At 48.0% G+C, this 15475-nt stretch overlaps 1 protein-coding gene across 1 annotated transcript in view; it reads left to right on the forward strand.

Moving 5' to 3' along the window:
* skic3 (SKI3 subunit of superkiller complex) overlaps positions 1 to 15475 on the forward strand; it is a 183377-nt gene that overhangs the window by 39711 nt on the left and 128191 nt on the right. Inside the window, exon 6 of the mRNA XM_073066275.1 lies at positions 11381 to 11521. Within this exon, the coding sequence (XP_072922376.1) occupies positions 11381 to 11521 (141 nt within the window). The remainder of the gene's footprint in view (positions 1 to 11380; positions 11522 to 15475) is intronic.

The raw sequence follows: 15475 nt of genomic DNA on the forward strand, positions 1-15475 counted from the left end.
GGAGTCATGGAGCACCTCACTTATTGCTGGAAAAAAAATGAAAAAATTTCTGCGAACCTCCATGTTGCTTCCCACAGTATTCTGAGATGTAATTCATCAAGGAAGGGAATTATCCACCTTCCCTTCTCTGAATTCTCCAGCTACAAGGCCCTCCTTGATCAAAGCTGTTCGGAAGTGTTTATTTAAGATGGGGGTTCCAAACCTACTGTATGCCAGTGACCAATACCATTAAGCAAGTTGGCCGTTAACCCCAGGTTGGGAACCCCTGATTTAACATCTCACCTATGTTCTTTGGCTTCATACATTGTACCTTAATGAGCCCTACGCTTCCCCTGGTTGTACTCTTGCCCTTAAATGTTTCAGGATTTTCTTAATCCTTATTTTGTGCACACTCTTTGCCCTCTAATTTTTTTTAGCTGCACTCTTTATATCCTCCATTTATGAACATTCTGTAGCGATGTACTATATACAGAGCTAGAGACGACACGCAGTCGGTAAGTCGTTTCGAGACTAGTTTATTAAAACTTTGCGGCGCTGGCATTTAATCCCTAGCGCCCGCCCTCTCCGGGCGGAAATGACATCAGAGGTACATTACCAAAGTCTCTCTCCGTGCGCTGGCTATTTGTGAGCCGGTTCGCCAGCGCAGAAATTGGGTCGCCACATAACCCCCCCCCCAGAACCGGCGATACACCCCCCCAATGTCCACAGTCTGGATCAGCCTCTGTTTGGGAGGTCTGCCTCTGCGCCACGGTGCCTGAACCTCGACCGGCTGTACCAAGTCCACATGGGCAGGTTTGAGTCGGTCCACCGTGAAAACGTCCTCTTTCCCACCAATGTCCAGACCGTACGTGGACCCGTTGTTGTTGATCACCTTGAACGGCCCCTCGTACAGCCGCTGTAGCGGTGCCCGGTGTCCACCCCTTCGTACAAACACAAATTTACAGTTCTGCAGGTCTTTGGGTACATGGGTCGGGGTCCGTCCGTGCATTGAAGTCGGCATGGGGGCCAGGTTGCTGAGCCTTTCGCGTAGTCTGTCCAGGACTGCTGCGGGTTCTTCCTCTTGCCCCCTTGGGGCTGGTATGAACTCTCCTGGGACGGCCAGGGGCGCGCCGTACACCAACTCGGCCGATGAGGCGTGCAGATCCTCTTTGGGCGCCGTGCGAATTCCAAGCAGGACCCAGGGAAGCTCGTCCACCCAGTTAGGTCCTCTCAGGCGGGCCATGAGAGCCGACTTCAAGTGACGGTGGAAGCGTTCCACTAGTCCGTTCGACTGTGGGTGGTAGGCAGTTGTGTGGTGTAGCTGCGTTCCCAACAGGCTGGAGCTGAACTGGGCGCCTCTGTTGGAGGTAATGTGGGCCGGTACCCCGAAGTGTGCTACCCAGGTTGCAATCAGTGCTCGTGCACAGGAATCGGCAGATGTGTCAGTGAGCGGGACCACCTCTGGCCACCTCATGAACCGGTCTACCATAGTTAGGAGGTACCGCGCTCCTCGGGACACTGGTAGGGGGCCCACGATATCCACATGAATGTGGTCGAACCTCCAGTGGGTGGGTTCGAACTGCTGTGACGGGGCTTTAGTGTGCCGCTGCACCTTGGCTGTTTGGCACTGCGCGCACGTTCTGGCCCATTCACTGACCTGCTTGTGAAGTCCGTGCCACGCGAACTTGCTGGAGACCAGCCGGATGGTTGTCCTGATAGATGGGTGCTCCAAACTGTGTATGGGGTCGAAAACTCACTGCCTACAGGCTGCCGGGACGATGGGGTGAGGTTGGCCGGTAGCCACGTCGCACTGGAGGGTCCCCTCACCTGGGCCTACGAAAAAGTCCTGCAGATGCAAACCCGAGACTGCGGTCCTGTAGCTGGGCATCTCGTCGTCTGCCTGCTGTGCCTCTGCCAGTGCTGCATAGTCCACCCCCAGGGACAGGGGTCTGGAGAGTGCGTCTGCCACGACGTTGTCCTTTCCCGAGACATGCTGGATGTCCGTCGTGTACTCGGAGATGTAGGACAGATGTCGCTGCTGGCGAGCCGACCAGGGATCAGACACCTTCGTGAACGCGAAGGTCAACGGTTTGTGGTCCGTGAACGCGGTGAACAGCCTGCCTTCTAAGAAGTACCTGAAATGCCGGATTGCCAGATACAGTGCCAACAGCTTCCGGTCGAAAGCACTGTACTTGAGTTCGGGTGGTCATAGGTGCTTGCTGAAGAACGCCAGGGGTTGCCAGCGCCCCTCAATGAGTTGCTCCAGCACCCCACCGACTGCTGTGTCAGATGCGTCCACCGTGAGGGCGGTCAGAACGTCCGTTCTGGGGTGCAGCAGCATCGCGGCATCTGCCAAGGCTTCCTTGGCTTTAACAAAAGCAGCTGCGGCCTCCTCGTCCCAAGTAATGTCCTTGCCTTTTCCTGACATCAGGGTGCACAAAGGGCGCATGATACGGGCTGCTGAGGGGAGGAAACGGTGGTAGAAGTTCACCATACCAACGAACTCCTGCAGGCCTTTGACCGTGTTGGGCCGGGCAAAGTGGCGGATCACGTCTACCTTGGCGGGCAGAGGTGTTGTCCCGTCTTTGGTAATCCTGTGGCCCAGGAAGTCGATGGTATCGAGACCGAACTGGCATTTGGCCAGGTTGATCGTGAGGCTGAGATCACTCAGGCGGGAGTAGAGTTGGCAGAGGTGGGACAGAAGCTCCTGACAACTACTGCTGGCTATAAGGATGTCGTCCAAATAGATGAACGTAAAGTCCAGGTTGCGTCCCACTGTATCCATTAGCCGTTGGAACGTCTGTGCGGCATTCTTCAGGCCGAACGGCATTCGGAGGAACTCGAACAGTGCTGTTTTGGGGATGTCTTCAGGGTGCACCGGGATTTGATGGTATCCCCGGACGAGGTCTACTTTGGAAAAGATTCTTGCCCCGTGCAGGTTTGCTGCAAAGTCCTGTGTGTGCGGCACGGGGTAGCGGTCTGGAGTTGTAGCCTCGTTCAGTCTGCGGTAGTTGACGCATGATCTCCAACCCCCGGCTGCTTTGGGCACCATGTGCAGGGGGGAGGCCCATGGGCTGTCGGACCTCTGTACGATTCCCAATTCCTCCATCCTCTTGAACTCCTCCTTCGCCAGGCGGAGCTTTTCCGGGGAGAGCCTTCGTGCGCGGGCGTGGAGGGGTGGTCCCTGGGTCAGGATGTAGTGCTGAACCCCGTGTCTGGGCATGGCTGCTGTGAACTGCGGTGCCAGAATTGATGGAAAGTCCGCCAAGATTCTGGTGAATTTGTTGTCTGACAGCGTGATGGAGTCCAGGTGTGGGGCCGGCAACTTGACTTCACCCAGGGAGAACGTCTGGAAAGTCTCGGCATGTACCAGTCTTTTCCCTTGCAAGTCGACCAGCAGGCTGTGAGCTCGCAAGAAGTCCGCCCCCAGGAGTGGTTGGGCCACGGCGGCCAGTGTGAAGTCCCACGTGAACCGGCTGGCGCCGAACTGCAGCTGCACTGTGCGGGTGCCGTAGGTCCGTATCGTGCTGCCGTTTGCGGCCCTCAGGGTGGGTCCTGGCTTCCTGTTGTGGGTGTGGTACCCCGTTGGGGGCAAGACGCTGATTTCCACTCCGGTGTCGACCAAGAAGCGGCGTCCTGACTGTTTGTCCCAGACGTACAAGAGGCTGTCCTGGTGGCCAGCTGCCATAGTCATTAGCAGCACCTGGCCCTTGCAGGGCGGGCGACAACGGCAGGCTTCTGTGCCCCACTGCTGGTGGTAGAAACACCACTGTTCTCTGTCCTCTTCGCTCCTGCCTCTGTGTTGTGTGCGCCCCCCTGCCGGGCCTGGTCTGGTCCGCTGTTGGGCACGTGGCCTGGTAATCTGACCGACAGACGCCACGCTCTCCCTCTTGGCTTTCCACAGCCCGTCTGCCCGGGCCGCCACCTTCTGGGGGTCGCTGAAATCTGCGTCGGCCAGCAGCAGATGTATGTCGTCGGGCAGTTGCTCTAAGAACGCTTGCTGAAACATGAGGCAGTGCTTTTGTCCGTCAGCCAGGGCCAGCATCTCGTTCATCAATGCTGATGGCAGCCTGTCTCCCAAACCATCCAGGTGAAGCAGGCGGGCACCCTGCTCATGCCGTGAGAGGCCAAAAGTCCCAATGAGCAGCGCTTTGAATGCTTCATATTTGCCTTCTTCCGGGGGCGACTGTATGAAATCCACAACCTGGGCGGCCATCTCCTGGTCAAGGGCGCTCACCACATGATAGTAATGTGTGGAATCAGAAGGTATATGCCGAATTTGGAATTGGGCTTCTGCTTGGCTAAACAACACGCGTGGTCGCAGCGTCCAGAAAGTCGGCAGTTTTAGCGAAACTGCGTCAACAGATGAAGAGTCGGTCATCTTTGGTCCAAATCCCGTTTAGACCGTCAGGGTCACCAATGTAGCGATGTACTACATACAGAGCTAGAGACAACGACACGCAGTCGGTAAGTCGTTTCGAGACTAGTTTGTTCAAACCGCGGCACTGGCATTTTATCCCTAGCGCCCGCCCTCTCTGGGCGGAAATGACGTCAGAGGTGCATTACCAAAGTCTCTCCCCGTGCGCTGGCTATTTGTGAGTAGGTTCGCCTGCACAGAAAGTGGGTCGCCACAATTCCTTCTTTTCAGTTCTATATTCCTGCCATCTGTTTATACACTAACTGTTAATATCCCCTGACTTCAAATTTTATTTGGACTTGGCATTGTCTTGACCTACAGAGAAATCTACAGCACATTACAGGCCTTACGGCCCACAATGTTGTGCCGACCATGTAACCTACTTTAGAAACTGTCTAGAATTTCCCTAGTACATAGCCTTCTATGTTTCTGAGCTCCATGTACTCCCTTAAAAGAGCCTATTGTATTTGCTTCTACCACTGCCACCGTCAGTGCATTCCACACAGCTGCCACACTCTGTGTGGGATAAACTTGCCCTTGACATCTCCTTGGTACCTATTTCCAAGTACCTTAAAAATATGCCCCCTTGTGTTAGCCATTAAAGCGCTGGGAAAAAGTATCTGGCTATCCACACGATCAATGCCCCTCATCATCTTATACACCTCTATCAGGTCACCTCTCATCCTCCATTGCTCGAAGGAGAAAAGGCCAAGTTCACTCAACCTATTCTCATAAGGTATGCTCTCTAATCCAGGCAACATCCTTGTAAATCTCCTGTGCACTCTCTATAGTATCCATATCCTTCCAGTAGTGAGGTGACCAGAAATGAACACAGTACTCCAAGTGGGGTCTGACTAAGGTTTTGTGTAGCTGTAACATTACCTCACGACTCTTGACCTCCGTCCCACTGTTGATGAATGGCGACACACCATACGCCTTCTTAACAATACCGTCAACCTACGCAGCAGCTTTGAGTGTTCAATGGTCATGGACCCCAAAATCTTTCTGATCCTCCACACTGCCACGAGTCTTACCATTTATATTATGTTCTATCTTCAAATTTGACCAACCGAAATGAACCACTTCACATTTATCTGGGTTGAAGTCCATCTGCCATTCTCAGCCCAGTTCTGTATCCTATCGATATTACGCTGTAACCTCTGACAACCCTCCGGACTATCCAAAACACCCCCAAACCTTGTGTCATCAGCAAACTTACCAACCCACCCTTCTACTTCTTTATCCAGGTCATTTATAAAAATCACAAAGTGGAGGGTTCCCAGAACAGATTCCTGCAGAACAGCACTGGTCACTGACCTCCATGCAGAATATGAACCATCTACAACCACCTTTGCTTTCTGTTGGCAAGCCAATTCTGGATCCACAAACCAAGGATATTGGTGATTGTAGTGATGACTTGCAGCAGACTGAAAAGCTTGAGCATGTTGATATTAAGAAAGAGGATGTGCTGGAGCTTTTGGAAAGCATCAAGTTGGATAATTTGCCGGGACCGGATGACATGTACCCCAGGCTACTGTGGGAGATGAGGGAGGAGATTGCTGAGCCTCTGGTAATGATCTTTGCATCATCAATGGGGATGGGAGAAGTTCCGGAGGATTGGAGGGTTCTGGATGTTGTTTCTTTATTCAAGAAAGGGCATAGAGATAGCCCAGGAAATTATAGACCAGTGAGTCTTACCTCATTGGTTGGTAAGTTGATGGAGAGGATCCTGAGAGGTAGGTTTTATAAACATTTGGAGAGGTATAATATGATTAGGAATAGTTAGCATGGCTTTGTCAAGGGCATGTTGTGCTTTGAGGATGTGACTAAACACATTGATGAAGGAAGAGCAGTAGATGTAGTGTATATAGATTTCAGCAAGGCATTTGATAAGGTACCCCATGCAAGGCTTATTGAGAAAGTAAGGAAGCATGGGATCCAAGGGGACATTGCTTTGTGGATCCAGAACTGGCTTGCCCACAGAAGGCAAAGAGTGGTTGTAGATGGGTCATATTCTGCATGGAGGGCGGTCACCAGTGGAGTGCCTCAGGGATCTGTTCTGGGACCCTTGCTCTTAGTGATTTTTATAAAAGCAACCTGGATAAAATATAACCTGGATGAGGAAGTGGAGGGATGGGTTAGTAAATTTGCTGATGACACAAAGGTTGGAAGTGTTGCGGATAGTGTGGAGGGCTGTCAGAGGTTACTGTGAGACATTGATAGGATGCAAAACTGGGCTGAGAAGTGGCAGTTGGAGTTCAACCCAGAGAAGTGTGAAGTGGTTCATTTCGGTAGGTCAAATATGATGGCAGAAAATAGTATTAATGGTAAAACTCTTGGCAGTATGGAGGATCAGAGCGATCTTGGGGTCCAAGTCCATAGGACGCTTAAAGCAGTTGCGTAGGTTGACTCTGTGGTTAAGAAGGCGTATGGTGTATTGGCCTTCATCAATCATGGAATTGAATTTAGGAGCCGAGAGGTAATAGCAGCTATATAGGACCCTGGTCAGACCCCACTTGGAGTACTGTGCTCTGTTCTGGTCACCTCACTTCAAGAAGGATGTGGAAGTCATAGAAAGGATGCAGAGGAGATTTACAAGGATGTTGCCTAGATTGGGGAGCAGGCCTTATGAACGTAGGTTGAGTGAACTCGACTTTTCTCCTTGGAGCAACAGAGGATGAGAGGTGACCTGATAGAGGTGTATAAGATAATGAGAGGCGTTGATTGTGTGGATAGTCAGAGGCTTTTTTCCCAGGGATGAAATGGTTGCCACAAGAGGACACAGGTTTAAGGTGCTGGGGAGTAGGTACAGGGGAGATGTCAGGGGTAAGTTTTTTACTCAGAGAGTGGTGAGAGCATGGAATGGGCTGCCAGCAACGGTGGTGGAGGCAGATACGATAGGATAGTGGTCGCCAACTCATCGATCGCGATCGACTTGTTGATCTTTGAGACTTTCCCAGTAGATCCTGAAAAAAAAATAAATAAAAACACAAGTACTGTTGAGAGATTGTTTCCGGATTGGGGGTGGGGGGGGTTTAGTTCTGTTGTTTCTGCTCAGTGTGCATGCGTGTAGCTCCCCCGCCATGCACTATACAGTGTACTTCAGTGGTCCCCAACCACCGGGCCGCGAGGAAACGATATGAGTCAGTTGCACCTTTCCTCATTCCCTGTCATGCCCACTGTTGAACTTGAACACACGCGAGGTCATCAGTCGCCTAAACACAGTGATATACTCGCGCCAGGGATCACTGGTTGGTCTCACGCGGCCGGCGGGAAGTGTCGTTGCTGCTGGCCTGGAGCACAGACAGATGGGCGCCCCTCTGAACCTGTTTACCACACTGAATGTTCGTGGGGAACCCGGTGCTAAAATATTCGCAGATGCCCTAATTCGTTCCGTAAGTAGCAGAGTAGCTACCTCGCTGCGATCTAATGAAAGTCATCCCTCCAGCCAAACTTTTGTCAGGTAATAGATCCTACAAGGGGGGCGGGCAGGCGCCCTGTTGCACACCTCGCTTGGTCGGTTGGTCGCTGTCTCCGGACTGCAACCGCCGCGGTCCCAGTACGGGAACAGCTGCACCTGGCCAAGGCGTCTGGCGGCGGGCGGGCGGGAAGTTGTCTAATGAGGCAATGAAGCCCTCAAAACTGCTTCGGTACCTTGAGTCCAAGCACCCTGCACATAAAGACAAACGCGTTGTTTTTTTCCCAGCGGAGAAAACGTGAGCAAGTGGGACAGAAGCTAAGTGCCAAGAGCCGTGTAAACTAAATTGTGGAGCAGACTGGACATAAGGAACCTGCTTTGAGTATCGCTGTATTCCGGTCGTGTTTAACACCCCTCCCCCCCAACCCCTGGTCGGCTGGTCCGCAAGAATATTCTCAATATTAATCAAATACAAAAAAAAAGAGTGGTGACCCTGGGGCAGGGTTTTACTTCTGTTTTTTTCTGCCCTGGTGCACATGCATGTAACTAATTGATTTGGGGTTGATCTTGCCTTTCACTAAGGCTGAGGTATGGATCTTGGGCTTCAAAAGGTTGGTAACCACTATGATAGGGTCTTTTAAGAGGCTTTTAGATAAGTACATGGAGCTTAGTAAAATAGAGGGCTATAGGTAAGCCTACTAATTTCTAAGGTAGGGACATATTTGGCACAACTTTGTGGGCCAAAGGGCCTGTATTGTGCTGTATTGTGCTATGTTTCTATGTCTCCTTGGATCCCATGCCTCCTTACTTTCTGAAGGAGCCTTGCATGGGAACCTTATCAAACGCATTACTGAAATCCATATACACTACATCCACTGGTCAACCTTCATCAATGTATTTTGTTGCATCCTTAAAGAATTCAATCAGGCTCGTAAGTCATGACCTGCCCTTGACAAAGCGATGCTGACTATCACTAATCAGATTATGTCTCTCCAAATGCTCATATATCCTGCCTTTCAGGATCTTCTTCAACAACTTGCCCACCACTGAGGTCAAACTCACTGGTCTATAATTTCCTGGGTTACCTCTACTTCTTTTGAACAAGGGAACAACATTTGCTCGTTCCCACAGTAGCCTAGGGTATATCTCACCCAGTCCCTGTGACTTATCTAATTTAATACTTTTCAAAAGCCCCAGCACATCCTCTTCCTTAATGTCTATATGCTCAAGCATTTCAGTCCACTGTAAGTCATCTCCACAATTGCCAAGGTTTTTTTCCCTGGTGAATATTGAAGTAATGTATTTATGAAGTACCTCCACCACCTCTTCCAAGTTCATGCACGTGTTTCAACTATTGCGCCTGATTAGTCTATTCTTACACGGCTCATCCTCATGTTCTTGTTGTAGAATACCTTCGGGTTTTCCTTAATCTTTCTCACCAAGGCCTTCTCATGGCCCCTTCTGGCTCTCCTAATTTCATTCTTAAACTCTTTCCTTGCAACCTCTTGGAATTTTTTAGAGTTCTAACAGTACCTAGATTCTTGAACCTTTTTGTAAGCTTTTCTTTTTTTCTTAACTAGATTTTGTACATCTTTTGTACAGCATAGTTCTTTAATCCTCCCATCCTTTCCCTGCTTCAATGGAACATACCTATGACAAACTCCCTGCAGGTGTTCCCTAAACATTTGCCACCTTTCTGCTGTGCATTTCCCTGAGAACATCTGCTCCCAATTTATGCTCACAAGTTCCTGCCTAATAGCATCATATTTTTCCTACCCCAATTAAATGTTTTCCCAAATTGTCTGCTCCTGTCCCTCTCCAGTGCTATGATGAAGGAAATAGAGTTGTGATCACTACCTCCAAAATACTCTCCCACTGAGAGATCTGACACCTGACCAGGTTCATTTCCCAATACCAGATCAAGTACAGTCTCTCCACTGGTAGGCTTATCTACATATTGTGTCAAGAAACCTTCCTGAACACGCCTAACAAACCCCATCCCATTTTAAACCCTTTGTGCTAAGGAGATGTCAATCAATATTAGGGAAGTTAAAATCTCCCAGCTACCTATTATTATTGCACCATTCCAGAATCTTCCTCTATCTGGTCCATGATATCCCTGTTACTATTGGGGGATCCATAGTAAAGTACCCAGTAGAGTTATTGCTCCTTTCCTGTTTCTAACTTCTATCCACTCTGACTCAGTAGACCATTCCCTCCATGATTTCCTCCTTTTCTGCAGCTGTGACACTATCCCTAATTAGCAATGCCACGCTCCCACCTCTTTTGCCTCCCTCTCTGTTCTTTTTGAAGCATCTAAACCTGACACACTCAGCAGCCATTCCTGGTCCTGAGACATCCAAGAATCTGTAATAGCCACAACGTCATAATTCCACATATTGATCCACACAGTAAATTCACCTGCCTTGTTTATGATACTCCTTGCATTGAAATAGACACATCTCAGCCCAGTAGGACGAGTGATCTTTGCTGTAACATCTTCCTGTCCTTCCTCACAAACTCCCTACAAGCTGGTTCTACTTGTACTCCAGCCACCCCATTCTCTGCCTCTTCACTTTGGTTCCCACCCCTCTGCAAATCTAGTTTAAATTCTCCCCAACAGCATTCGCAAACCTCCCTGCCAGGATATTGGTCCCCCTTGGATTCAAGTGCAACCTGTCTTTTTAGTAGAGGTCAGACCTGCCCCAGAAGAGGTCCCAATGATCCAAAAATCTAAATCGTTTCCCCCTGCTCCAATCCTTCAGCCACTTATTTATCCTCCACCTCATTCTATTCCTCTACTCACTGTCACATGGCACAGGCAGCAATCCCGAGATTACTACCTTTGCGGCCCTGCTTCTCAGCTTCCTTCCTAACTCCCTGTATTCTGCTTTCAGGACCTCCACCCTGTTCCTAACTATGTCATTGGTACCAATATGTACCATGACCTCTGGCTGCTCACTCTCCCATTTCAGGATATTGTGGACATGCTCAGAAAAATCATGAACCCTGGCACTTGGGAGGCAAATTACCATCCTTGCTTCTTTTTCGCGCCCATGGAATCACATAAATGTTCCTATCTGTGACCTTTGAAACTTCTGGAAGAACATTGGCCATTAGCTCCCTCAATATCACATTTATTTATTTGTCTGTCTGTCTACCTACTTAACCAAGTACCCACCTACTGCTGAACAGGCCCTTCTGGCTCATTGAGCTGTGCTGCTCCAGCAATTTACAATGACCAATTAACCTACTAACCAGTATGTCTTTGGACTGTTGGTGGAAACGAACAAGCACACAGGAAGAACATACAAATTTTCTTACAGAGAAAGCCAGAATTGAACTCTGACACCCCGAGCTGTAAGAGTATCGTGCTACTCACTGTGCTACCATGACCAACTCCCACTCATCAGATGATCACTTTGTGACTCCTAATCGACTTCTGCCAGCTCCTGCCTCTTGGATTTGAAATCTGTCTTCCCCATGTTCAGGTTCTTGTTTTCTAGTTCATCCACACCCTTTTCCTTAGGTATCTGAATTCTCTCTTGATGGTGTCTCCTTTGCAGGCTGCTAAAACATGGAATCGATTAATACAGCTAAAACAACAAGATGGAGCTGAGAAGCAAGAACTTCATCAATTGTGGAGGAAGATGATCCAGTTACTTGTTGGCAATATAGAGAGTCAAGATAGCGAGACTCAACAATTGGTAACAAAGACATTTTTTTCTTTCTTGCAACACGAGTGAATCTGCAGATGCTGGAAATAAATAAAAATACAAAATGCTGGCAGAACTCAGCCGGCCAGACAGCATCTATGGGAGGAGGTAGTGACGACGTTTTGGCCCGAAACGTCGTCACTACCTCCTCCCATAGATGCTGTCTGGCCGGCTGAGTTCCGCCAGCATTTTGTGTTTTTCTTTCTTGCATTTTGTTGTAGCACAGAAGGAAGCCATTTAGTCTATCAAGGTCATGCTGCTTCTCAGCATTCACATAACCTCCAATCAAATTTTCTCCCTGAGTTAACATACAGTATTGTATCAAAGTCTTTGGTGCATATGTATTGCACTGTATTCCTGCCACAGAAAAAAAAGGAAATTTCATAATGTAAATGATAATAAACCTGATTCTGATATGGGTCTCTATTGTGGACTGAGAGTGGGAAGAGGGCAAGGAGAGCGGAATCATGGTTGAGAAAAGGGCAAGGTGGAGGGGAGGGAGCATTAAGCACCAGAGAGATATTCTGTAACGATCTATAAACCAATAAACCAATTGTTTGCAATCTAATGACCTTGGTATGACCGTCTGGGTAGTCTCCAGCCCCTTGGTGTGAACATCGAATTGTCCAACTTCCAGTAATTCCCTCCCTCTCCCTTCCCCATCCCACCTCTACTCTGTCTCCTCTTCTAGCTGCCTATCACCTCTCATGACTCTGCCTTCTTCTACTACCCATAGTGCTTTCCCCTTAGGTTCCTTCTTCACCTCTTCTGCCTATCCCCTCCCTGCTTCCCCTCCCCCACCCCTTGATCTTTCCTCTGATTGGTTTTCCACCCTCCCCCCACCTTCTTTATAGGGCCCCTGCCCCTCCTTCTTCAGTCCTGATGAAGGGTTTCGACCCGAAACGTTGACTGCTTCTTTCAACAGATGCTGCCCGACCTGCTGAGTTAATCCAGCTTGTTTGTACGTCTTGATTTGACCACAGCATCTGCAGTGTACTTTGTGTTTAATGACCTTGCCTGATGTCTGAGGGTTGTGTGTGTTTATATCCACACCAAAGTTCAAAATAAGTTTATTATCAAAGTATGTATAAATTATACAACCTTGAGATTCGTCTCTTTACAGGCAGCCAGAAAACAAGAAACCCAAAAGAACCCAATAATAAAAAACCAACAACCGCCCCTCGCCCCCCACCCCCCAAAACCCTGGCACTCCTTCTCTGCCACCTGTCCCACATCCCCCTGCGGAACCTCACAGTCTGGAGGATAAATTTGAATCACTGGCATTTTCTTTTGTATTCCTCATTCAAACATTCCTCTACAAAAATCCTAAAATTGTTTTTACTCTGTAAATATGGTATAAACATGTAGTTTTATTAATGCTGCAAAGTATAGATCAGTATTTTTTAAATCAATAATTGCATTTAATGTGTTCAAATTAATAATATACTGTGTTTTCAAGAAAAAAGTTGAAAGGTGTTTTAATTGTGTTTTTCTTTCAAAGGGGTAAAATGTAGAACTTCATCTTTTAGTGAGTTTGCTATGGAAAATTGCAATTTATGGTGATTTGTGATCACAGCAGGAAGTTCTGTAGGCACGAACGAGATTCCCAGATATGTATGTTGCCTTTTGAGTGCCAGGGTCTGGGCTGTCTTGGATCGAGTCCTCAGCAATCTTAAGTGGCAGGGTGAGCAGCCATAAGTCATGGACAATATAGGTTCTGCATAAGGAGTTCAGGGAGTTGAGTGCTAAGTTAAAGGGCAGGACCTCCAGGATTGTGATCCTAGAATTGCTACCCGTGATGCATGCTAGCGAGTCCATAACTAGGAAGATTATACAGTTTAATATGTGGCTAAGGAGTTGCTATAGGAAGGAGGGTGCAAGATTTTTGGATCATCGAACTCTCTTTCAGTGAAGGTGGGGCCCATACAGAAGGGATGGTTTGCACCTGAACTGGAGAGGGATTGATATTTTAGTGGGAAGGTTTATTAATTTAGGAATCAATAGGTCAACCACGGTGTGACTAGTTTTCTGAGCTGCATATATTTCAATGTAAGAGGCATCGTAAGAAAGGTGGGTAAGTGCTAAAGATAGATAGATAGATAGATAGATAGATAGATACTTTATTCATCCCCATGGGGAAATTCAACTTTTTTCCAATGTCCCATACACTTGTTGTAGCAAAACTAATTACATACAATACTTAACTCAGTAAAAAATATGATATGCATCTAAATCACTATCTCAAAAAGCATTAATAATAGCTTTTAAAAAGTTCTTAAGTCCTGGCGGTAGAATTGTAAAGCCTAATGGCATTGGGGAGTATTGACCTCTTCATCCTGTCTGAGGAGCATTGCATCGATAGTAACCTGTCGCTGAAACTGCTTCTCTGTCTCTGGATGGTGCTATGTAGAGGATGTTCAGAGTTATCCATAATTGACCGTAGCCTACTCAGCGCCCTTCGCTCAGCTACCGATGTTAAACTCTCCAGTACTTTGCCCACGACAGAGCCCGCCTTCCTTACCAGCTTATTAAGACGTGAGGCGTCCCTCTTCTTAATGCTTCCTCCCCAACACGCCACCACAAAGAAGAGGGCGCTCTCCACAACTGACCTATAGAACATCTTCAGCATCTCACTACAGACATTGAATGACGCCAACCTTCTTAGGAAGTACAGTCGACTCTGTGCCTTCCTGCACAAGGCATCTGTGTTGGCAGTCCAGTCTAGCTTCTCGTCTAACTGTACTCCCAGATACTTGTAGGTCTTAACCTGCTCCACACATTCTCCATTAATGATCACTGGCTCCATATGAGGCCTAGATCTCCTAAAGTCCACCACCATCTCCTTGGTCTTGGTGATATTGAGACGCAGGTAGTTTGAGTTGCACCATATCACAAAGTCCTGTATCAGTTTCCTATACTCCTCCTCCTGTCCATTCCTGACACACCCCACTATGGCCGTGTCATCAGCGAACTTCTGCACATGGCAGGACTCCGAGTTATATTGGAAGTCTGATGTGTACAGGGTGAACAGGACCGGAGAGAGTACGGTTCCCTGCGGCGCCCCTGTGCTGCTGACCACCGTGTCAGACCTACAGTCTCCCAACCGCGTATCTGTCAAGATGCGGTAGCTTGTTCAGAAACAGGCAATGTGTGTAGTGAGGAGAGGCTGTTGATCGGGCAAAATTGCAGTCAACAAGATGAGTTTCAGAGTAAAAGGCAGACAAAATTGAAAAAGGTGAATACGGGACTGGAGGTGTGAGTGTGTGCAGTATGCTGAATAGTTGCAAATTGGCAGATATGATGTTGCAGGCATCACTGAAGCATGGCTGAAAGCTTATTGCTGGGAGCGTATTGTCCAAGGATTCACATTGTATTGAAAAGACATGCAAGAAGGCAGAGGGAGTGATGTTGCTGTTTGCTTTATAAAAAAAAATGAAATCAAATCATTAGAAAGAGGTGATATAGGGTCAGAAGGTGTTCAATCATTATTGTGGACAGAGCTAAGGAACTGCAAGGGTAAAAAGATTTTGATGGGAGTTGTATACAGACCCTCAAATAGTAGTAAGGATGTGGCCTACAAATTACAATGGCAGATAGAAATTGCATGCCAAAAGGGGAATGTTACAATAGTCATGGAGAATTTCAGGTTGGTGCTGGATTACAGGAGGGTGAATTTCTAGAATGCCTATGAGATGGCTTTTTAGAACAGCTTATGGTTAAGCCCTTCAGAGGATCAGCTACTGTATTCTGGATTGGGTGTTGTGCAATGCTCCAAAATTGATGAGAGAGCTTAAGGTAAAAGATCCCTTAGGGTCAAATGATCATTGTATGATCAAATTCACCCTGAAATTTGAGAATGGGAAGCTAAACTGTCCTTGAACCTGGTAGTGCAGCACCAAGAAAAATGTGCAATAGGAAATTAGGAAGGTCCCACAACAAATGATC

This window comes from Hemitrygon akajei, chromosome 2 (genome assembly GCF_048418815.1).
Source record: "Hemitrygon akajei chromosome 2, sHemAka1.3, whole genome shotgun sequence".
Classification (NCBI taxonomy): domain Eukaryota; kingdom Metazoa; phylum Chordata; class Chondrichthyes; order Myliobatiformes; family Dasyatidae; genus Hemitrygon; species Hemitrygon akajei.